The sequence below is a fragment of the Melopsittacus undulatus genome, chromosome 6, assembly GCF_012275295.1.
Source record: "Melopsittacus undulatus isolate bMelUnd1 chromosome 6, bMelUnd1.mat.Z, whole genome shotgun sequence".
NCBI lineage: Eukaryota > Metazoa > Chordata > Aves > Psittaciformes > Psittaculidae > Melopsittacus > Melopsittacus undulatus.
In genome coordinates this window covers 77,272,117-77,297,533 of record NC_047532.1, presented here as the reverse complement: position 1 = coordinate 77,297,533, position 25,417 = coordinate 77,272,117, and the positions used below count along the sequence as shown (strand labels likewise).

The window sequence follows — 25,417 nt, the reverse complement described above, 5'->3', positions numbered from 1 at the left end:
TGCGTTAGCAGAAGGTTTGGTTTTATTCCTATACCTTCCCTACTGTTAAATACGATGGCCATTACCTTGACCATTTTGCTAGTCTTAACTGCTGTGAGACACAAAGTGTTAATAGTTTCCTTAGAGGTTACTGGCAAAGGGAAGGAAAAAAATGGTCCACGTGAGCCTTTTTTTGGCTTGTTTATAAGGGAAAAGGAAACTGCAAACTTGACTGAGCTGTTTATTTATCTTAGAAATACTTGGAACCCCAAGTATTGTGCAGTGGGTTTGGACAAGGATGCTCTGGGAGAGCCAGGGTTACTGAACACCACCCCGTCCTTCAGCTGAACCCTGGCTAGGATCTTCTCTGCTTGGGCTGGAGTTTAGGAGCAGTGACCAAACCCAAGCACAAACAGAAGCTGAAAGTCTCTAATCACAGATACCACTCCTCCATAGCTCCCCTAAATTGTCCTCCATTCACCAGCAAAATATCGGGGTAAGCAGTAACTAAATTTGACAAAATCTCATTAAAAAGCACAATAAACCAGGAGAAACCCTCCAACTTTCTGGGTGGATCATTCATCCACCCTAAACCTACACAACGGGGGCATGGAGTCAAGTGTTAATTTTCATCACAAAGTTGCCAAAATGTTCACATCTGGTGAGTGGTTTCTGTGCTGGGATGGCAAGGACTTGAGGAGGTAAAGGTTGTTAGTCCCATGCCCCTGGACTGAGTAACTTTGGTGATGAAGACATTGCAAGAATTAGCTTTGAAGGAAGGAACCTAAAAACTGAAGCAAGAGTGCCAGGAATGTGGGATATATGATAATGCTTCTTGAGCAAACAAAGGAGCTTACACATCTGTTTGCTATTTAGCTCTGCCGTTGCAGAAAGGGCTTGGCGTTCATTTACTGCTATGGCTATGACTTCAGTGTCACCCCTGCCCCACCAACAGTTTGCAGCAAGCAAACTCCAAGTTCTCCAAGGTGTGCTCAATGCTACATAGCTGTGAACCTAAGGAAGAAGTAACACGAGGAATCTGCCCATGCATGGATTAAACCTCCTCAAGTGACTGCAGTCCCATTCTGCCACAACACAACAACCTGACCCACTGCCCAACACATCTACATTCATAGCCATAGACGTAGATACCAAAGATACCACACTGAGTAGTGACAGTGGGCGCTAGGGAGGATGGGGAGAGCGTGTACAAAGCATCAGTAACCACCACGCAGCCATGCATGAGCTGACTGAGATGCTCAATACATAATCATTTAAAAGCATAGGAATCACAAGACAAGCAACTCCTCTTCCCAAAGCCCAGCTTAGCTGCTTGTCATAAATAATCCTTCTCTGGGGTTTCAAAGTACTGTGAGAAGCTGCCTGCTCCCTCCAGGCTGGCCACTGCAGGAGCACCACTGAGCTCACCAAGGCTGCTGTGCTGAGCCATCCACACAATAATACAGAAATCAGAAGAGCTGTAATAATTGACATTGCCCTGTAAAGAAAGCTTACAGCATTTATCCATCTTAAGGGATGTGCTGCCACTCACACATGGATGCCGTACTTTGTCTTGTGCTGCATATATGAATTCAAGAAAGTAGGTATTTTTACTAATTTGAAGAAACTTCCAGAGAAATGCAGCTGTATTTCCAAGCCTCCAAAGCCTTAGAATATGTCACTTAGGTCTCCACGTATATACAGCTCTACAGAAAGGCTTTTCTGCGGAGTAAAAGGCAGTTGCAGGTGGAACGACTGCTGGAAATCAGCTTAAAAAATCAAGTTCCTAATACCTGTGTTTGCCTCCAGTTAATACCATTAGTCATGTTCTCAGTTCAAGACTGAAATGCACCCAGATCCTATGGAGATGAGCATAAGAACCGGTTGGAATACTTTAGATAAAGCCTCATCCCTGAAATGACGATGTATCTGAATAATTGGGGATGCAACCAACAAGAAAGGTTTCAGTGAATATCCTGTGCCTGGCTCTCCTTCACATCCAAGCCTATTCCTACACCGTGCAATAGTAGAAAGGCTTAAAGTAAGCATTTAAACACAACCCATTTCTATACAAAGAAGCCTTCATCTTGCTGGACTTTATGAGACTCAGGCACAATTAAACCACCTATGTGAGCAAAGTTCCTCAGCTGTGGCAATGTATGCAGGGTCAGGTCTGAGCCGATGACACGCCAACCTTTACTGCTGATCTGGCACCAGGGAAGTGGAAGTGATGCTTTTAGAAGCAATTCTCTGTAAAGACACATCCCTGCTGTTGCTTAAAAACCCTCTCGCTTTGATTTTTTCACTCTTTTATGGCTGTGGTGACGATTTCTTTTTTATGATTAATGTGTGTTTATTATTTGTCTGTTTTCTTTTGGATGCTATTTTTACCTTACACAGTGAACCACTGCTTCTATGATTCATTGAGTCAATGTTTTTCCTTCTACAACTGATGGCACAAGTACTGGCCAGCACTGGGAATTAAGGTAAGTTTGAAATCTGTTGCTTCTAACATTAAAACCGCCTATGTAAAATAGTTCCTTTCTGACGTCTATGCTGGCATAGAGCTCCTATGACCTATAGAGGACAAGTACGGCTCTGGATCAAAGCAAGTGAAAAAGGTAATGGAAAACATTTAAGGAGATCTAGGTGTCCACATCCATCCACAAAGCAAGCCAAAATGCTATGTTGGGAAGAGGGTAAAGGGATTTAAAGAAGAAAAAGAAGTCCCAGTATGAGCAAAACCAAGGGAAGAATAACTACCTGAATGATAAAACAGAGTATCTAGCCTCAAAGATGCTAATTCAGGTCCTGAGGGATCTAATCAACCTCTTTGTTGAAGTAAAGATAAAACTTTTTGACAGCAAACGCTTTCTGATAAAATGGAATTTTCAATTACCTTGCAGAACATCTGCTCCACGCTGCTATGTCCCGGGAACAGCATTGCCACCCTCTGCAGGGTTGGAAACGTCTCATACTGAGATTCCCCCATTCACTCCTTACGGCAAATTTCCCGTAGCTCCCAGATCATCCACCACTGGGCACAGAGGTGATGGTGGTGGTGGGTCTCCTGCTTGGCACCTCACCTCCTTATGGAAATTAGGGTTTGTTCCAGTGCAGACTTTGAGACAAAGTTACACCAGGACATGGAGAAAACCCACCCCACACTGCAGTTCAACAGGGCAAAGTGCTGGGTCCTGCACTTGGGTCATAACAACCCCATGCAATGCTACAGGATTGGGGAAGAGTGCTCATGGAAAAGGAGCTGGGGGTGCTGACTGATGGGGCTGAACATGAGCAGCTTGTGCCCAGGCAGCCAGGAAGCCCCCAGCATCCTGGCCTGTATCAGCACCACTGCAGCAGCAGGGCCAGGGCAGGGACTGTGCCCCTGCACTGAGCACTGGTGAGGCTGCACCTTGAGTGCTGTGTTCAGCTCTGGGGCCCTCACTGCAACAGAGACCTTGAGGGGCTGGAGTGGGACCAGAGAAGGGAATGGAGCTGGTGCAGTACCTGGAGCACAAGAGAGATGGGGAACGGCTGAGGGACCTGGGGGGTTCAGTCTGCAGAAGAGAAGGCTCAGGGGGGACCTGATGGCTCCCTACAAGTGCCTGAGAGGAGGATGGAGCCAGGAGGGGCTGGGCTCTGCTCCCAAGGAACGAGGAATGGGACAAGAGGAAATGGCCTCAAGCTGCACCAGGGCAGGTTTAGATGGAGCTGAGGAACAATTCCTTCCCCAGAGGGTGCTCAGGCATTGGAACAGGCTGCCCAGGGCAGGGCTGCAGGCACCGTCCCTGCAAGTGTTCACACAGCGTGGAGATGAGGCCTCAGTGCCATGGGTTAGGGGTAGGAACGGTTGGATGTGATGAGCTTAAAGGTCTTTTCCAACCTGGTTCATTTTGTATTTCTATGAAACAGGCCAATATACAACAGGCAACCCCAGGATTTATCCCGATTCTCCAACCAACTTCTGCATCCAACCCAAAACATCACTGAGATCTAAGAGCCCCTTGCAAACCTCCTTTTTTCAACCAATCCTCATGGAAGTTCAGCTGAGGACGCCATTAGGGCAGGATGTACATAAACTTCTAGCAGTGCTTAACACCTCCGCAAACAAACAGCTCAACAGCAGCCAGGCAATGGCACAAGGTGGAGCGGTGCCATGCCCGCCTCCCTCAGCATCTCATTTGGTGTCTATTAGCAGGGGAAGGAAAACAATTCCAGGCCATAATGAACTCCAAATTGGGCACATATTAGAGCAATTAAAGGCATCTTTTCAACTGATGAATTTATAATCAATAATTAAGATCCTGAGGTAAAGAGGGACTGGGCAGAAGTCCTGCTCCCAAAATAAGGGACGTGGCTGAGCTCCAGGCTGTATTTCTGATGACCTGCTGCTACCCACTACAGCTCAACACCCTCTGTGCTGTGGTTTGCCATTTTCCTGGGAATCTAGGTCATTTCCAAAGGGAAAGAGAGTGCTCCTGCCAGCAGGACTGGCAGCTGGTGACACTCCCACCCAAGAGTGGCACCAGGGCAGTGAAGGACAGTGCTGATGTACTGGTTTAAGAACACTAAAGATGCTTGAACCCATCCATGCCCACCTCTGTCTGCAGGAAATCCAGCTTCTCAATAGGCAAAGTCTGGAGGGACAGGTCCGCACTAAGCCCTTCAGTGCCAGCACAGAGGGATCATCCTCTACACCTGATTTCTGCCAACCAATGTCTTCCCTTGGGAGAGCCAGGACTACCCATAAGCAAAGATTCACAAATCATCGGGATGAGGTCCGAGAGTTGGCCACTCACAAAGAACTCATGGTGTTAGAAGCCAAGATCCAAGCTCAGAATGGGGTCACCTCACTGGGCTCCCAGGCAGGAGATCACCAGCATCAATGAGCAAACTCTGAGGACTCTGCCACCCCATTCCTATGGGGCTCTCGCAGGAGGGTTGGACTAGATAATCTTTCGAGGTCCCTTCCAACCCTTGGGATTCTGTGATTACATGAGATGCGGTCCGGGCACAGACGGCGAGTGAAGGCAAAGCGTGGGGACATTGGCTCACTGGCCCTGCATGTCCTTGGCACAGAACTTGTGTTTCCTCCCCACCCTGCCACTCTGACCCGAAATGGGATACAAATTACCATGCCCAAACCATCGTTTTAATCACGCGGCTATCACCATCATCTCAGCATCTTGATTTTCCTGATTATATTCTGCAGTCCCTGCTCAACAAATCAGCTTGGAAAACATTCTCTTTAACCTTCCTTTTCAGCTTCTGTGACAGTAACCGCTAACCTCCCTGCCTGCTGCTCCAACAACACCCTGACAACCTCAGAGGTGAGTTCCTCCTGCTCCTCCCCATGGCACATGAAGAACAGGACCCACATCGCTCGCGGCAATGCAGGTTTCCTCCCCAGTATAAATCACAGCCAAGAGCACCAATCCCCGGCCATCGCAGCCAGACACACACGTTGCCTTGGGAAGTATTCCTGATTTTGGTGGGGGGGGTGGTGTTTTAGATGCAATGAGGAGTTCACATTCCAATGGATTGGACTGTCTATATTTCCATCTGAGTCCTGCGACGAGCTCTGCCTCCAACTCATCCCCTTTAACTTGTTTGCATTGTTATCTGGTGCACAACAGAGACAGCACGCAGACTTATCACAAATGTAATCCCTGTAAAACCCTATCTGCAGCCCGCTGAGATTGGGGGCTTTTTATTTTTGCCCAAGAAATGTGACCAAAAAGAATTAGCAGATGTTGCTCACACCATTCAACGGGACAGGAATCAATTATGAACATTCCTGCTCCTACAGTCCTCCCTTTCTGCAAAAAGCATCTTAGGAGACCCTCTCCTGATCAGAATGAAAGAGCATTCCTTTGTAGCAGAAGAATAATAAATGATAGCTATCAGCCTGCGTTCTCTGACACGCAGGATTAAGCTGCCACTGTACACTTATATAAATGTTTAATTCTTTTCATCTCTGGCCACAGTAGGCTTGTCTGGAAATACATTATCGCTGCGGATGCCATCCCTCTCCAATTAGTGTGGCTGGCAGTGTGGAATGGGTGGGTGACCTCCACGTCCCCCTCCTCGCAGAGTCTTACAGGGTTAACTATGGCCATTTAGCAGACTCTATGGAGAATTAATACAGCGATCAGCTCCTCTCCAGAAGGAACAACCACATTCGGTGGCACAGATGGCAAGAACTCTCGCTCCCCCGTTTGACTCTCTTATGACAGCAAAACAAAGGCTTTTAATGATGTTTACCATGAATTGAATTAAACAGCTGAAGACCAGTACATAATCACAGCATTTTGTTTTCATATCCTTAAGTCTTTTAGCAGTGGGGCTTCCCGTTGAGCCTCAGCTACAGCTTATCTCAAGATATAGCCAAGCGCCCCGAGGCTCCCCAGCACCAAACCACATTCAGGCTCCTTAATTGAAAAAGACAGGATGTTTGCATAGGATGTCTGCATCCGTCAGGCATTAAAAGTGACAGTCATGCCCAAGTACAAATGATGGCTTTGGGGTCCGCTGAACTCCTCTGACTTCTTTCCCCCAAGCTAATACCAGTCTGGTTTTGGAGCAGGACATCATTCCTACACATGGGGATGTGAAAGAGCTGAAACCTTGTCGCCTATTCAGGGGAGAAGATACAAACCCTCACCCACTGGCCTGAGCTAATCCCTTATGGGATGCCTAACTAATTGCCTGCATGCTCTAATGACCTTCAGGAACAGTTGCCTGAACAGCATGTGGAGAGCATGGTGAAGGTGAACTGTGTGAGTGTGAGAGAGAAGCACCAGCATGGACCAGTGCTAGCCCCTGCAATTCCTGCCCTAATCCCATCTCTGCCACTCGCTGTCAGGCAGATGCTCAAGGCCTTGTGTCTGTACCTGTGAAACGGAGCATAATCCTAACTGCTTGCTTACCTGACAGGCGTGGAGTGAAGATTAACTTCTGTGTACCCAGCATTCAGCATTATCCCCAGCAAGCATTAAGCATCCCTAATGTGCACCCACCGAGGCAGCACCAGAGCCACCAATGAGGCAGAAGGGAGCTGGGGTGACACTGGGCAGCCCCACAGGACACACAACAGTCACTCACCTTGCTCTGGTCCCTGGGACCCCATGGAGGGGACGCTGGTGTTCAGCACGTCGTTGACGGCCGTGTCGCAGTAGAGGCCCCGCTGGACGTCGTGCTCGCTGTCCGTCTGGTCACTCTCCTCATGCCCACTGTCCTTCAGGCTGTTCCCCTCCAAGTCCTTGAACGTTGAGCTGCTAGGGGAGACACAGCTGTGATTTACTGCATGAGGCCAGGCAGCCCCATCACCCTGCAGTGAGACCTGAATTGGTGGCACGGCTGCCACCTTGTGCTCTGCAGGGACAGGGATGTCCCCAGCATGGGGGCAAGCTGCTCTAGTGGAAGGTGTCCCTGCCTGTGGGCAGGGGGTTGGAACTGGATGAGCTTTAAGGTCCCTTCCAACACAAATCAGTCTGGGATTCTATGAGATCTGCACCCACAAGCTGATGTGTCGTGAGAAGACATGGCCTGTGCTTCAAAGCCCCAAACAGCTGGAGGTTTTCATTACTTTGAAAAGCCCTTTTGCATCTCCACGGAAACCAAGCAGACCACCTACCATCTGATGCTTTGCAAAGCCATGCGAAGGGGGGCTCTGAAACCCATCTAAATTGGTAAACCCTCAAACATGACTTTTTAAGTAAAGATGCCCCTGTTGAAGCCACTGACTTTGATTCCAGGTGACATCAAAGAGTTTTTAAGTTAAGAAAGCACTACAAATGTACAATGCATTTGTGTGTGTGTGGATGAGCGAGAGAGGCAGGCAGGCAACACAGGGAAAGTACAAATAGATTAATTAAAGTGCTTGGGTTTGAGGAGATTCACTCACCAGAGATAGGAGAGCTACAGCATCTTCATAAAGACAAAGGATGAAAATGATGCCACACTGTGTTACAGACAATATTTCTTGTTCTTAGATGTCTGCACAGCATTCTCAACACTCTTTGTACTTAAGATACAAGACAAAGGGGGGAAACGCTGTCCTACCCAGAGCTGCTATTCAGCAGGCTCAGGCAACCCCTGTTACAACGCATTTATCTTCCCCGCAGTGAACCAGACGGGAATGCAGCAGCCACACGACACGTCTCTAAAGGATGGGCAGGTCTCGGGGAATCAGCGGCAGCAGCAGTTCCCAAACAATACAGCCTGGGAGCAAGCCCTGCTGCAGCAGCAGGAGTGCTGCTTGCCTTTATCTTAGGTGTGAATGAGGGAAGATTAATAGATTTAGGGTCTTTCCCTGTGCCTGGGGGATGTGGCGTGGTGCATCTCTCTCACAATCCCATTAGCATCCTTAAACACCATGAGCCACGCAGGAAAATATACCTGCCCTTGGCTAGCTGAACCTGGGCTGCTTAAACAATGCGCTCACAGCTCCTTGTATTTTTAAGATGTAAAGAAATGGGATCTCAGCCAGGCAGATAATTGGATACTTTTCTTGCTCGGATCACATATCCACAGTCAAGGGATGGCTCCTGCTCTCTATTGCACCCCTGCTACACAGAGCACCCAGGTACAGGCATGGGTACAGCTTGGTGGCTGCACACCTCAGGTGGTCCACAGGGAGAAGAGGGGATGGAGATGGGTAAAGAGCTGCTGGCCACATCCTGCACAGGCAGAGAGCTCCTGCAGCGCTGCACAGACACCTCCTGAGCAGGATGGATCGTGCTGTGTCAGTGCCTTTCCCTGCCTTGAAGCAGGCAGGAGGCAGAGACTGCCCTGCAGGGGGGATGCTCACACAATCCAGTGGGGTTCAGCTGCATCAGTCTGGTGTTAACCTCCCAGCAACATTCCTTCACCACTGCTGAGCTCTGAGGATACCAGGATTTTATGCAAAGGGTTAAGTTCCCTCAAGGACAATTGCCAGATCTCAGCTGAACTGATGATTTCCTTTTTACCCATGGAAGAAAACAGCCTGGCTAAGTGCTGCTTTGCCTCCGTGGTCAAACTGAAACAGTGAGCGTGCATCCAACCCTATTACCTGCCCCCAGATGAGCTTTACTTCTGGGTTCTCTTTCCCCCCACCTCACATGGCAGGGAGATCCTGATCCAGACCTATCATTCCATTCCTATGCACTCAAATAGCATAAACTTTACGAATGTGAAAGTTGTCAGGGTAACAGCACTCCACCTCGCGCACTGCAACTTCCCAGCGCCAAAGAGATGGAAAGAAAGACTTCCCTTTATTGCAAACCAAGAGCAATGGGACTTAATAGGAAGTAAATACTGTTTTGGAAAGCAAATTGTTACTCTGGAAATGTTTTACATATTAGAAAAGGCAAGTGGTATATATCACAGTAAGGAAGAACACTGAATAATCAGGATTTGGCTGGGCAAAGCCTACGTACCTCTTTATTAAATGAGCTCTGCTGTTCACGTAGTTGGAATCAAAGGAGTAGTTTTCAGTCTGGAAGGAGGAAAAGAAAAGGGAGATGGTTACAAGCCTGGTATCCCATGACTGGGAATAGCAGGGGCAGGACAAAAGCCAGCACACCCCACAGGAGGGAAGCAGCATCCTGGCACAGGACAGGTCCAGCGAGCAGGATGAAGCCAGGCACAGAATCCTCCCGTCCCTATTGGATCTATCCAACACAAAAAGTCTGGCTGGTGACCACAGACCAATTTGCAGAGAAGAAACAATGTGACTACACTGTGTTACAAAACTAATTGCTTTTAATTCCCTGATGGACTCCGTTCTGTGTGTGTCAATTTGACTGGAAGTTCAAAAGGTATTTTTCTTATTAGTGTATAATTAACGTGTTAAAATATTTATTGCATAGATATGTAAATGCCAGCAAGGTAATCCCCTGCCAGGGAATTTCATGCAGGCACTTTTTCTTTGTTCTACATCATTTCATTTGCAGAGACAGTGGGCTCTGCTAGTAATAAAAGAGCAAACAATGGGTGACATGCTTAAAAGTTGGAGGGGAGTGAAAGCAGGGCAGAGAAGTCAATGGAGCTGTCACTTGTAGGCAAACCCCACTCACATGCTCTGAAGCATTGCCTTTTAACCTCATGTTACACAGCCCTGGATTTCTGGTGCTCAGAGCAGGTAAGGAACCAAACCAAGCAATGAGAAGGTAGGGAAGAGAGGAGGGTGTTACCATGCAAGAGGCCATGGTGGGAGCCGTGAGGTGGGATGCAGTGGTAGGTGGCTGGTAGGATGTGGTGGGAGATGCATGGTAGGAGGCAGTAGGAGATGCACAGTGGGATGTGGTGGGACCTGGGCTATGGAATGCAGTGGTAGGTGCATGGTAGGAAGTGATGGGAGATGCATGGCAGGTTGCACTGGAAGCCATGTGAAGGGACATGGTGAGATCTGCATGTCCTTGCCAGGATCCTTCCTGGGTTTCAGGGCCCCACAAGGATGCAGGTCTCTTGCTACAAGTCAGGCACCCCAGTCCATGCATTCATCCACCCAAAGTGCCTCCGGATCTGTGGGGATCCCACCAGTATCACCCCTGGACCAGAGGATGCTCCTTGTCCCCACCACCAGGCTCCCTGGGCAGCATAAGAAGCAAAGTCTCCTCTTCCCCCTCCCTCTGGACTGACAGCAATGTCCCCTAGGACACAAATGGGGACATCCACCTTTCCCACAGCCCTGTCCTGCCTCCTCTGTGCCACAGCCCCTCCTCACCCCATCCCCACGACTGCTCTCCTTCCCAAAGAGCCGCTCCAGGACACCACGGCCTGTTTTTATGGCAATTATGAACATGGTAAAAATAAATGCATGCATCTTTAATGTCTCAATAAATAAAGGCAAGCAGAGTCTGCTGCTAACGTAATCACAACGGCAGGATGCAGGGAGCGGGGCCGCCGCAGCCGAGCCCAATGTGAAATCCAATCGTACCCCAGCAGAGGTTACACTGCCCTGGCAGGATAATGAAGCGAAGGCAGCACTGGTTCAGTGTAACCTTTGCTGGAATAGAGCACGATGTTTAATTTACCAAACAGGAACCTCCCGGAGAGAAACACGCGAGGAGCTGGGAGCCGGGGGAGCCGGCACAGCTCCGTTATTGCTTTCACACTGTAATTACTGCTGGAGAGTCACGCAGGAGATTTACTGCACAGCCACCGGTCCCTGCAGCTCCTGCATCCGTGGTCCTGCAGGATGGCTTTGATGGGTAGAGCTTGGGAGCAGACAGACGCAGGTGTTTTTAAATACAGGATGCCCGAGGCTTAAAATGCCACAGAAAATGCCTGATCTGGAGTTTATCCATCAGTCCTGGCACTGCCATCCTAAGGGGAACACACAGCATCCCCTCTCAGCAGCCCCACAAGAGATGCCAGGCCTGCAAACAGGTTCTGAGGGCAGCTGAGTGATGGAGCAATGGAGGGATTGGAGTAATCCCTGCTTGGTGGGGAGCCTCCTCCATCACACTGTGCTGGTGGACAGAGGAATGGCTCCAGCAAGCCCAAGGACTCAGCTGACTCCATCCCTGTGTCCCTGGCCCCATTGCTGTGCCCAGTAGTAGCCTGAGACCCCCTGCACCCATCACCACCTCCATCAACTTCAACCCTATGTCTGCACATCTCAGCCCTGAGAAAGCCAGAAGGGAGGACCCAGAGAGCAAATCTCAATGTATACAAGTACATCACAGAGCTTAAAAGTGCTCAGAGCACTGATGCCACAGGAACCAGGGCTGAGGAGTCAAGGGATACAGTAAATGATCAACCAGTGCCACTGAAACCCCACAGAAGGCTGAGGAAACACCACATATGCTGCCACTACATGTCCTTTGGCAGCCCAGATACAGACCTCACACTAAATCCCTTCTGACCAGCATCACTGGGAGCTTTGCTATTGATTTCTGACCAAAAAAAGACGACCAAATCCTGCCTTGACTGAAATCATTCACCAACAGCAAATACAATTGATGGACTGGAGTAATGTCCTTCCCATGCGGACTCCCTGCTCCACGTGCTCCCCTGCTCGGGATGCTCCACACCACATCACTAACGCAACCCACAGCTCCAAGTCCACACACGGGTTCCCGCGGGGTTGATCCCAGCATCCGTTCCCAGGCTCCGAATCCCCCCGTGCCACCAAGAGCAGGACAACTGATGCTAATTACTCCCAGATTCTGGACAAACCAAGGAATAAGCCAGTCACAGGGATGGGAAATGTGCTTCCTTGGGTGTGGGCTGCCTGTCCTGCCTGCACCAGCACCTGCAGCTCATGAGACCTGCCCTCAGCCACGGGATTACCCATCAAGGTTATCTCCATGCAGACTAAGGGATCAAACCAGAAAAAGATAAACAAGAAATGAGGTTTTTCATGGAGAAGGGCTGCTTTCTAGCTTGTACTATTCCATTGAAGCTCACTTGATTTCATTCCAGTTCATCCCGCGCAGTGCAATCACTTATAAACAGGCAAAGAGATGGGAAGGAGATGCCAACATTTCCAACATGTCAACATTTTAATTGGGAAAGGATCTGCTCCCTCTCCTAATGAGGCTCAAAGAACAAAGTCAAAGCACAGAACAGAGGGAAAAGGTTAGGCTGAGGAACGCGTGCTCTTCACAAAGCATCATCGAGAGTCCAGCCCTCATCTTCTCCATCATTTTGCCAAAAGCAAACAAACCATTACTTCCTCAGCATCACTCCTATAGGGATCAAAGCAGAGCCCAGCCTCCAGCTCAGCCTCTCCTTTTCATGTCCAGAGATGGGTATAGCAAGGACCTCCCAATGCTCATAAAGGATGCTCATGCTTGTCAGGATCAGCCCCTCAGCCTCAGCAATGCCTTCAAAGCATCGGGAACAGCATCCAGCATCAAGTCTGTGCTCTCAGCCTGCATGCCCCTTGTAGGAGACAAACCCTGCTGTCCTTTGGGCTTGGGATTTGCTTTCCAGACACAGGCACAATGGTGTCAATGCCATCAAAGGCAGAGCCCTGGCTTGGTGAACAGCTTACCAGGGCCTAATTTGAAAACTGCTTTTAACTGCTGCCTTAGCAACACAAATACAAATATAACAACGGCCACGCTCGGAACGGAGCAATCAGCAGGGAAATTCTAAACTTGCCTTTTTTTCCCTCCCCCAGCTGTTGCTTTCAGCTGAGGATTGCCAATTCCATTAGATTAGAGGAAAAAAGGATGTACAAACCTCAGGACAAGTCTTCTTGACCTGTACATCAAGAGGGGGGTGACTTGCCCGTTAGTAAATGGTCTGTTAGCAACAGGGCGCTGCTCTAACGACTGCTCACTCTCTGCCTTAGAAACAGAATGAAACCCCTGAGCATCTAAAGGAGGTTTAAAGGGAATTACTACAGGTGCCAGAGGAAGGGTCAGTGAGCTGTGGGGACTCCGGGCACAACCAGAGCTGTGGGATGATGGCGAATAGAGGATGTAGGCTGGGGTCATTCCTCAGGATGTGTCCCTGCTAGGACATGCCCAGGAGCTGGCTCCTTCTCACTCTTCCTTCTTCTTCAGCTATTCCAAATACGGTTTCTTCCCAAGCCAAACTCAATGGAGGTGAAAACCCAGCTTTCCTTGCTTGTCCAGGCTCTTGATGGTCCACACATCAGCCCCCAGCAAAGTCCACAGTTGTTGGAAGCTGGACCCATCTCTGCTGACCCGAAGTGACAGGTATCCATCCCTGCACCAGCCTCCGCCTTGGAAGCATCTCACACAGTGGGGTTTTGCCCTTCTTCTCACTTCAGGGTGAAAACACTTCTATCTTCCTACAAATTACTGTAAACCTGCTGCAACCTCCTGCCAAAGCATGTAGGGACCCTTCACACAATCAGCTTCATAAAAATGACACATTTAGCACCACTTTTTCAGGGTTATCCCTTGAGCCTTTTCTTTCCCCCCTCTATGCCTTGCTAATAAAGCTGGCATGTCACCCTTTATTATCAAAACCCAAAGCAGACCTTTCTCCAAGGCTGCAATGTGCATCTCTCCTTTTGGGTTTCAGAAAATCCTCCCAAAACATGCAATAACTCATCTCTGCACCAAGAACACCAGGCTCCTGACCTTCCCTCCACCCTGCAGGCATCATAGGGGACCACAGAAATGGCACATCCTTCCCCAAAATCCATTGGGCTTCCCTGTTGGGAAGAGCAGGGGGTGCAAGACCTCTTCTCCTATCTCCTTGGTCCTGTTCTCCATAGGACATTCAATCACAGCTCCAGCATCTGCAATAAAACTGTTGCTGCCTGTTAGGAGAAGTCACCAGCACTTCATTCTTATAGTTTGAACTCTATTGCAGGTGACAGAGAATTCATGCAAATGAAATAAAACCATTCCAGCTGCACTTGGGAAACAGGGAAAATACCAAAGTAGGGACCAGGTCAATTGAAGTATGTATCAGCAATGAGGGAATGTCATTCTCATTTAGCAAGCTGCTTATTTACCCTATGGGAAATAAATAAGCAGCCTGAGACTCCTTCCCGCCGGGAGCAGGCATGCTCTGAAACCCCATCAAACACCAAAAGCAGCCCCATGGCTCTGACAGGAACAACCAGGCTCATCCTGATGCTCTCACACCCAGCAATGCAGCTGGGTTCTCTCTCCACATGCAGCAGGAGACTCATCACATCCAGCTCCAGGTTGGGAGCAGATCATAGGATGGTTTGGGTTGGAAAGGACCCTAAGATCATCCAGTTCCAACCCCCTGCTGTGGGCAGGGACATCTCACACTAAACCATATCACTCAAGGAGACCATTGGTCAGAGCCAGGACCAGTGGTTGGAGACCAGCCTGGATATGCCCCGCAGAGCCCAATCCACTGAAGAGCTCTGCTCCTCCTTCCCATGCTCACCACCAGCTCTGCTCAGGCACTGACAGCACTGGCAACATCTGCAACCATGGGTGAGGGTCCTGAGAACCACGGCCACAGCCTGGGAACATGCAGCAGGAAACAGACCCATATCTCCTGGTTCCTCACTCTGCAGCATCAGCGTCTCCCAGCATGGTGGGTATCAGAGATGTAACAGCAGCATCAGCCCAAGGCTTATGGTTAAATGTTACCCAAATAGCTCCAGGTGCTTGCACCATGGAGGAAACTCAGCACATGCCAATGGGAACAGTGCAGAGAGCGATGCCTGCAGTACCCCAAGGAGCCCACCATGCCCTCCTACATCAGCCAAGTTGTGCTTGGGGACCCCCCAGCCTTTGGAAAGGACCCGACTGGTCAATGGTCCCCATCAGCAGCACTGAACCCCAAGCTGAGGCAGAGAGATGCTCCTCTGCTGTGTCAAGAGCCCCAGGCAACCTGGAAGGAAAACACAATTCAGCTCTTACTAAGGAGCATTTCAAAGGCAGTCACCTGGAGGGGTTCAATAAAGGTTAAAAGGATCTGACCTCTGGCATCTCCCTTTGCAGCCATCTCCCTCCACACCAGCTCACTTCTAAAGAAGACTGCAAACTGTAAGCTCCCAGCTGAGTGTCTCTGAAGAAGTAAGTGTGTTCAGCATCTGATATTGATGGTTTATAATTAGATGTAATACAGCAGATCATTTCCCTGCCCTTGATCAATGAAACCAGGCTTGGGGTTGGGGTTGGGCTTTTTTTGCAGACACTCCTGATTGCTGCCTAACCCAAATGGAGCTTCGCCTCGCTCGGTTCAGCAAGAACGAGCAGAGACGAGGATGTGCAAACACAGCATCCATTTAGATTTACTATCCCCGCAATATAAACAGAGTATTTATTTCTGGCCTTTTAAGCACTAATTCCAGACTTAATGAGGGACAATGAACATTACTCAGAGCCAGGCTCCGGGGCTTGCTTAACACCACCAACCCTCCCATTACAACTGCAGCTTAAATAAAGGGCATTTGGTACTGATGGCCATTATTAAACAGTGAAGAAACAGAGTCCAGCCTCCATTTTCTCTTGATGAAATAAAAAGCATTGCAGAGAAGTCAGTGGGAGAGTTCATCCTTTAGCATCGCCCTGTTCATCACAATTAGAAGTGTCAAACCACGTTGTATCACGGCAGAGGCTGCCCACTAATCCACACTGAACTCCTGTCCCGTCCCCAAATAAATACAGGGTTTGGCATACTTAGTGTGAAAATGGATCAGAGGCAGGAGGCAAGGAGCTGCTGTGATGTGATTTCAAAACAAGGGCATAGGATTAGAAACCCAGATTGAATCCCGGGAGCGGCAACACACAAGGAAGCCATAATTACACTCCTGAAAGCCACAAATAGTGTCACCCAATTGAATGTGTCAACACATCCAAAATCTACTGTATGGTTAAGAGCAGCACAGATGCAATAATAATGAGCCTTCCTTACATTCAGATGGCATCTATAGCCCAAAAGCTCTTTGGTGGCCATAGCACAAGGGTCCCTCCAGCAGCACCTCCATCTGGCACTTACAACACCCCCTAAATCAACCAAAAAGCAAAATACTGACCCAAAATGGGGGCATGCTTTCCAAAGAAGTTCATATCATTGCCTTCCCTGGACCATGGGGATGGTGATGTTCCAGCAGCTGCCCAACAGGGCCAGGACAAGAGGGATTTTGGGGCAGCAGAGGCAATGCCACCCTCCCATGTGCCCACTAATCGGCACAGACCTGAGCTCACCAGCCTTCTGCATGCGGGTACAGCCTTAACATGCCAAGGAAAATTCCCTGCAGGGATGAAATAGCCAATAAGCCTAATAAAGGTGTGTTTTCCCATCACCTATGCCTGGGACTGTGCAATGGATCTGTGCATGCAGCTTCCAGTGCAGACTTTCACCCCTCCTTAAGCAGGAGAAACAACATAGATCTAATCAGCAGTAATGGGGCATGACTTGGAGGTTTGTTAAAACCCCTTTGCAAAGTGTCCTTTCCTGCCTCCTGCCATTAGGAATGAAAACAAATAGAACAGAGGGACCTGCTTTCAACTGTTCCTGTCGCTGGGGCTAAATAAACCTCCTTGTCAGTCACCTTCTGGAGCAGCGGGTCAGGGCGATGCGCTTGGGAGGGAGCAGGAGGAATCACACATTTGTCACTGCAGAGCAAGAACTGGGAAGGAGAAAGCAAAACCCAAAATCACTGCAGCTGAGTTAAAGACAGTGAAGGCGTGAGATGCTCCTGCCAGCGCGGCACATCAGGGTGATGGATGCCGGGGCAGTCGCAATAGGGCAAGGTGCTAAAGCAGTGCCATGGGGACACCTCGCTTTGCTTCTGCATCCCAGAGGAGATGGGGACACCCCCGGAGGCACCGCAGGGTGATGGGGCTGGCGGCAGCTGAAGGGTTTTCTGCTTTGTGGCTGACCAGGGAGGAATTGGGATGGGGGTAGCAAAATCCACATGGTGGGAGCAAGGGCAGGATGGGCACATGGGGACATCAGCCCTGCAAGCCCCATTTCTCCTGGGCTTTTGGGCAAGCAGCAAGCACTTCTCCTATCCATCACTACACACCCCACGTGTTTTCATCCTCATTAGAAGCCTGATCCAGCCCCCAGTGTGCCCCCAGCACATGGCTGTGCACATCCATACCGGCTCTGGAGTGCTCCCTCCACACCATGCAGCTAACATTCCCTGGCAATGGTGGATGATAAGAGGGAGGTGAGCACTGCCCCACATGCCCATCATGTTATCTTGTACATTGTTATCTACAACTGCACAGCAAGGCTCCCTATCAGGGCAGCCTTGGCCAGCTCGAAGCCTCAAGGGGACTTTGCTCACAACAGATTTATTTAGCAAAACAAGTTTTTCCTGCTTTATTCATTTTTCCAGACTTAGGCTGGAAAAGGCAGGTCTGCAGCCACGAGATGGGCAGCAAACCTGAGCAGGACTGGCCTTCCTTCCTGCTGCCATAGAAACACAGAATGGTTTCGGTTAGAAAGGGCCCTAAGATCCTTCAGTTCCAGCCCCCTGCCATGGGCAGGGACACCTCACACTAGACCATGCTACCCAAGGCTCTGTCCAGCCTGGCCTCGAACACTGCCAGGGATGGGGCAGCTACAGCTTCTCTGGGCACCCTGTGCCAGCGCCTCAGCACCCTCACAGGGAAGAGCTTCTGCCTTAGATCTAACCTGAACTTCCCCTGTTTCAGTCTGAACCCATCACCCCTTGTCCTATCACTACAGTCCCTGATGAAGAGTCCCTCTGCAGCATCCTTGTAGCCCCCTTCAGACACTGGAAGCTGCTCTGAGGTCTCCACACAGCTTCTATTCTCCAGGCTGAACAGCCCCAACTTCCCTAGTCCTCAGCACCATGTCCAGAGCCCAGGTGGGAATCAGAATGCAAAGCCTGGCTCAACTCAGCTCCCCTCAAACCATGCTACCCCCAGAGGTACCACACTAGCTCCAGCATCCTTGGGGACACACAGCACCCTCCGCAGAGCCCCTCATTCCCTCTGAGCCATGCTGCCAGGTCAGGGATGCTGGGAAATGAGGAATGTAGCCCAAGAAGAGTCAACTATAGGGAACTAAATGACATGAAAGAGCTCTCCTGGTGTGGGGATCTCTGCTCTGGATGCCCCTTTCCATCACCATGCTGCCCTCTCCCGCTGCCCAACAACCACCCCACATCATTAAGAGCCTGGTAAACACAGCCCGTGGGTTATTACAAAGATGCCAAACCCTTCCTAGTTCTTGTTCCTCCCAGTTAATGTACCATAGCCGAGGATAAATTGCTATTACAAGGAACTAAAAATAAACCTGTTTCAGAGGCCATAATTGGCTTGTCTTGTTGGGCTTTTTAAGGAGCCAAAGTACCAGTTCCAGGCTATTAGCCCTAAGGTTGTAAGAGAGCGGTGTAAAATATTTCTTCATTAAACCCCTACCTTCTCCATAGAGGGGTTTCTCTTTAGGGGATTTTCCCCCTCTTTTCCTTCTTTGTTTTGTTTTTCATTCTTTTCTTCTTAAAAGATGTGGTTATCGAATAAGCTTTAGTTAAAAGACGTCTTTGGAAGCCCAGAGGTGATATAAATAGACAGGGCTCAGTGCAGCTGGAGAACCAGCCAGAGCCTTCGCTCATCTATTCAGGTCATTTTTCCACACAACTTACAGAACATTCCTCATTCTCCTCTGTAATCCTGGATCATTTTTAATCATCAGAACCAAATACTGCAGACTTAAGGGAGAAGGTTCCCTGTGCAAGTACCCAGCACACTGCATGGGACAGGGACTGTCACCACCGCATTGCCTGAGAGGCACCGGGGTGCACAGGGTGCTCCATGGGGTGAGGGTTATGGGGGTTTTAACTTCTGAGGCTGCACCTTGAATCCTGTGCTGAGCTCAGGGCCCCTCACTACAACAGAGACCTTGAGGGGCTGGAGCGGGGTCAGAGAAGGGAATGGAGCTGGTGCAGGGCCTGGAGCACAAGAGAGATGGGGAACGGCTGAGGAACCTGGGGGGTTCAGTCTGGAGAAGGGAAGGATCAGGGGGGACCTGATGGCTCCCTACAAGTGCCTGAGAGGAGGATGGAGCCAGGAGGGGCTGGGCTCTGCTCCCAAGGAACAAGGGATGGGACAAGAGGAAACGGCCTCAAGCTGCACCAGGGCAGGTTTAGATGGAGCTGAGGAACAATTCCTTGCCCAGAGGGTGCTCAGGCATTGGAACAGGCTGCCCAGGGCAGGGCTGCAGTCACCGTCCCTGCAAGTGTTCACACATCGTGGAGGTGAGGCCTCAGTGCCATGGGTTAGGGGTGGCCTTGGCAGGGCTGGGAATGGTTGGGCTGTATGAGCTTAAAGGGCTTTTCCAACCTTGTTGTTTCTATGATTCTAAGAGCTTTAGTTCTCACCATTACTCAATACCACCAAGAACCATGGCAAAACCAAAAGCATCTGCAAACCCCATCAGCCAGACACCTCTGCCACAGCCCTTGGAGCAGCAGAGCATTAAAGTAAATGATATCAATGGTGATGATGACCAGTCTCTAAAGAACACTGCACAGCAGAAAAATCACAACACGGCCTTTTCCTTCCTGCTCTAGCACAAGGAAAGGGATGACACATGGAAACAACAACCCAACGGGTATTTACTGCTTTGATTTTGCGATGGGAAGGTTGCTGCTAGAAGAAGACTATTTCTGTTAGGTACAGTTGCTAATTTTTGATGGTGTCTAGGCAATACCTTGTTAAAAAGGGCAAAACAACAGTTATTAATTACCCTAATTAACCCAATTCATAAGACACATTTGTGTGGCTGTCATGACAACTGCTTTGACTAACTTGCCAAGAATAGCTTAGCTGTCCATTCAAATAAATCCCTGATAATTACTAGTCTGGTTTACTGGGCTTCTGTGATAATAATAATTAGTGCTACTGTACAGAAGGTCGCACTAAACAGTTTATGAATGATGCATTTCGCATGGCAATTCCATGAGTCACGCAGCAGCCAGCACATGGAGCAGCCATGCTTCCAGTGCAGCCAGAAGGGAGCCTCTGCCTGCTCGGTATGAGGACAGCATGGTGGGATGAGAGGAGAAGTCATTATGGATGAAGGAGAAAGAACCAAGAGGTTGGGTGAAGCTGGATGACCACTAACGTGCCTCCTCAGCAGCACAGGTATCCATCTGTCTGTCCAGCCAACACAAGGATGAGATGGTACTCGCTTCTGATGGAGGCACTGATAGACAGCAAAGCTTTCAAGCCTGACCTGTTGCATGTTGGTATCTCACTTCATGGCCTCATGTCCCTCCCTGTCAGTGGCTCTGATTTTGGCATACTTCCTCGTTATTAGAATCATATAATCAACGAGGTTGGAAAAGCCCTTTAAGCTCAGCCGGTCCAACCGTTCCCAGCCCTGCCAAGGCCACCACTGCCCCATGGCACTGAGGCCTCGTCTGCACAGTGTGTGAACACTTGCAGGGACGGTGACGGCAGCCCTGCCCTGGGCAGCCTGTTCCAATGCCTGAGCACCCTCTAGGGCAGGAATTGTTCCTCAGCTCCATCTAAACCTGCCCTGGTGCAGCTTGAGGCCGTTTCCTCTTGTCCCATCCCTTGTTCCTTGGGAGCAGAGCCCAGCCCCTCCTGGCTCCATCCTCCTCTCAGGCACCTGTAGGGAGCCATCAGGTCCCCCCTGAGCCTTCTCCAGACTGAACCCCCCAGGTCCCTCAGCCATTCCTCATTAGGTTTTAGGATCAATGACAAAGGAAAGACCAGGTCACCAAAGGGAACACAAGCAGGGAATGGGCAGCTCCAGTCCTCTCTGTCTCCATCTCTGAAGGAAGAAATCCTCCAACCTGCAGTCTGAGTCTCCCCATGAGCAGCTGCAGCTCAGCCCTCCATCACTGCTCTGAGGCCGCTGAGGGCACCAGAAGGAAGGGCTATCTCCCCCAGCACCTTCCTGTACTCCTGATGTGGCCATGCTTTCACACACCTTCATCCAGACACAGCAAATGTCATTTTTTCTTTGCTGAGGTTTGTAGATGAAAACTGATCCGTGGGATTCCCTACGGCTGCACTCATACAAAGGGGACAGGACCAGAATGGCCAACCATCCACACCGCAAAATCCTGCACAACCCCAGGCAGAGAGGGCAGCAGGGCAGAGACAGAGGCAACACGCTCACAATTAATACGGAGACAGCTGTCAGCTCCATGGAAATCTATGAAATCACCCTATTTAGAATAAATTCTGATTAAATACCACATATGGTCCTTATTGTCCATCCGGTTCCCTATCAAAAGAGGCGTCTGCATGCAAAGAGGGGTTTAATCTGCGAGTATTTGTCTGTTAGAGCCCTCTTCCCCCACCTCAACTTGCAATTATTCGTACTGATTGACTCTAAGAGAGCACCATGTACATGCCTCGAGCTGCCACGCGCCGAGCAAACAAGGGAACAACACCGGGCTCCACTGTAATCATTACCAGGGCGAGCAATTGCCCTGTCACACATGGCAGGTTATGGCTTCAGACTGGAGGCAGCAAGGCCAGATGAACACTTAAAAGGTCGTTACAGTGTGAAGAGTGAGGATGTGGAAATGACACCTCCTTTCTCAACCAATCTGTTCCCAGAGCATCACCCGGCTACGCAGAGATTTCATCTCATTAAGCCTAAGGAGCCATCGGAGGGAGGGACACAGATTTGTGTCCTCTTTGAGTGCCAAAATAAGCTCTGATGAGGACATCTTTAATGTGGGGGGAGATGGATTTGAGGTCCTGAGAAGGATTTCAGTGCTGGACCCCCAGCACTGGTTGAGAGTACTTGCTAAAGGATGAGGTGTTTTCATCCACCCAATGAGGAGAAATGAGGGAAACCTGATGCTGAGCAGAACCTTCCCCAGTTTTCCCAAGTGAAGTTTGCAGCTCAGTTCAATATGTTAGTGCCTAATGAAGGTTTCCCCCATACTCTGCAGGGTATAATCATTCTCCTCCTAATGAGCATGTGTTAATGGCATATTAATGCTGACAACAACCAAGTGCGGGGAACAGGAGATGAACATATTCCAAAACTCATTCTTTTTTTCCCCCTGAACAAAAGAATCCAAAGCAAGCCCAGCCCAGTGGGATGCCTGTGGCTCCCACAGTGATGTTGCCAGCTCTGGTCCGTGGGCTCACCATGGGATGCAGAGCCCATATGGGACCATGGCTTTGGTCTCTCATCAACCCAACCCCTGCAATTAATTGATGTACATGAAGGATCTCAGCCCATGTGTGGTACTTCCCTCCTCGAAGGGGACACAGCCACAGTGGGGGCTCCACAAGAAAGAAGAGGAGCCACTTGCAAACGTCTGGAGAGGCATTCCACCAGGCAGGCAGACAGGTTTGGATGCTGTTTCTAAGCCAACAGCCGCGTGGATTTGATTACTAAATGTCACTGAAGCTGGGCTCCTGCCAGAGCATCCAGATGTGAATCTGAATATGAAAAGTCTAGGAGGGAGCAGGTGACAGGAGTCGCAGACACCAAGCCCCCATCTGGGTTTGCATGACCAAGTTAATGCAAGGCACAGAAAAGAACACTCATAAGATGGGTGTTTTCCTACTTTTTCACTTTTGTGAAGGCAAAACACTGAAAGCTCCCCAAAAGCAGCATCCCCCTGTCTATGGGTGTGCTGCCAAGCACTGCAGGGAGGTGTGGAAGCCTAATTCCCTAACTGTCCAACTCCCGTGTGCCCCCACCAGCACATGCATTTAGACGTCCAGATCGATAATCGATGCTCAAATCAATAACAAGGAATTTAGCTACATTATAAACCCAGCAAAATCAGCCAATACTGAAAAATGACTATTGAGTCCTGTGTTTTCTGTACTCACTTAGTCTAATAATGGTGAATGATATTTTCCAAGTACATTATTCAGCAATAAAACCGCCGAATTATTTGATCTCTTTCTAACCTTTATGATTCTAAGCACTCTTTTTGACCCAGATTGAATGAGGCAACATCTGCAGAGCCTTTCACAAAATTGTACTCGGCATGCACTATTGTAGGTCCGCTGCCAAAGATAAATGTTATTATTTTAAAGCCATCATCCTCCTAATAGATGAGCGCACTGCATTAGCATAGCCTGCAGAGCTCGAGCACGGGTGAGAAAATGCCAGAGGGTTTTTGCTTAATGGAATTTTACATACCTGACTTAGGATGGGTTAATGCAATCCACCAACACTGGGGTTTTACAACCTGCCCTGTGGCATACACCTGCCATTACAAAAGATGGTTTAATCCGACAAGCTCCAGAGCGCCGGGAGAACCAGGAGGGATTCACATCCTGATCTCTGGTGGCCAACGGGATGTCAAGACAAAGACCTCATCTCCATGGCTCCAACGCACACTGTGCTATCTGTCCCAGACCTGCACGAGGAGCTGGGGGTGAGGAGAAGGGGTGGCTGGGGTCACCTACAGCATGCTGAGGGCTTCCATCAGAGGGGTGGAAGCACAATAGCTGCAATGCACATCACTGCAGCATTAGCAGTCACCGCACTCCAGCCTTCACCAGCCTAACAAGAACTCAACGTAATTCCATGTTAATTCCAAGGCTAAGTACTAATCACTTGTCTGGCTGACATAAGCCATTACTTCACTCCAAATTGAGACTAGAAACTGTAGGGAGACACTGAAGGAGCAACACTGAGGTCTATTCTCTTTCAAACCCTCAGACAGGTGCCATGGGCAGGAAGAGAAAAATTGGGAGCCAACAACATTGTCAGTATCCCTTTGCTGAGCTCCCAGTGATGCTCTCCTGAGGATAGTGAGGACCATGAGACCTCAGGAGACCCTTATATCGCAGCCCTGCAAGGGTAGCACTGCCTATAGAGCACCCCATCCATCACTGAGTCAGAGTACACTCTAATTTAAATCATAATTACACTTATAAGTACACAGATTACAACTATTTATGCTACAAGTAAGACCATCCCGTACTTTAATTAACAGAAAATGATTAGAACTCAACTATGGCCCCTACTGGGAACAATATCTAAGCATTTATTGAAGGGAGGCTTTGCCTGGCCCCATAGGCAGACTGGCAGGGAAGGGGGAATGGGCAGGGATGGGGTCCCTTATCCAAGCCCTTGCATGGAAGTGGGAGCCACTGTCAGAGGGATGAGAGGTCTCCAAGGGGAGATGGAGGGCTCATCGCTGAAGAGCCTCATGACGGAGGCAGGCAGGGAGCTCTGCCATTGCCAGATGATGGGAATTTAAGGAAGATCCAAGCAGGGCACCCTCAGTGAGGGCAGGAGCCCACAGACCCAGGAGGGCACATGGCTGAGGAGCTTCCCTGGCTCAAAGCCCTCAGGAGGGAGTTCAGGGCATGGCAGCTGGAAGATACAGCTCTATCCATGGAGAAAAGTGAGTGTGCATAAGGTTACTCAAAGGCTACGTGTGCTTGGCCTTACAATGCCTTTGGATGCAGCATGAGCTTTATTCAAAGTGAACAACAGGCAGAAACCACAGCACCCAAAACACTCAATACAGCAGGAGTTCACTTGGAAACTCCCCTAAGAGAGGCCAGACGTAGCGTGCAAGACCATCCTCTTGATGTCATTTAAGAGCCCTCAAAACTTACTACAAATCTTGCCTAATTTAAGGGAAAATTCTTCTCTGCCATGTAAATTTAGCTGCAGGAGGGTTTTTTATAGACTCAGCGAGGAAGAGTTATGCATCAGAAATAGGCATCAGAAATTCAGATTTACTAAAAGGAGAACAAAAACGAGCCTCTCTGCTTTCAGCAAGTGAGCCATAAACCCCCATCCAGCAGCATAAAACCAACTGAGATATAGATATGGTTATACAACATATTATATTCTTATTTATATAATTAGGTATAATATGGAATAATTCTAGACACACTTTTTATATGGTTATAAATATATTGTGTATATCAGAGCATACTGTCTATAATATAGATCATATACAGTATGCAATATATAACAATATAATCATATCCCTGTTGAGCACTCTAGGTTTTGCCATCAGAGAAGGTTTTTACTGTTAAATACAGCTTAGCTACTGCCACCACACCACACACCAGCC

At 49.2% G+C, this 25,417-nt stretch overlaps 1 protein-coding gene across 2 annotated transcripts in view; it reads right to left on the bottom strand.

The window, feature by feature from the left end:
* Positions 1-25,417, bottom strand: part of PCDH19 (protocadherin 19) — a 57,725-nt gene that overhangs the window by 21,020 nt on the left and 11,288 nt on the right. Inside the window, exons 3-4 of one of the 2 annotated variants that reach the window (XM_034064117.1) lie at positions 9,405-9,463; positions 7,087-7,259 (exon numbers count right to left, since the gene is read on the bottom strand). In XM_034064117.1, coding sequence (XP_033920008.1) covers positions 7,087-7,259; positions 9,405-9,463 — 232 coding nt within the window. The remainder of the gene's footprint in view (positions 1-7,086; positions 7,260-9,404; positions 9,464-25,417) is intronic. The other variant, XM_013128822.3, reaches the window with a different exon arrangement.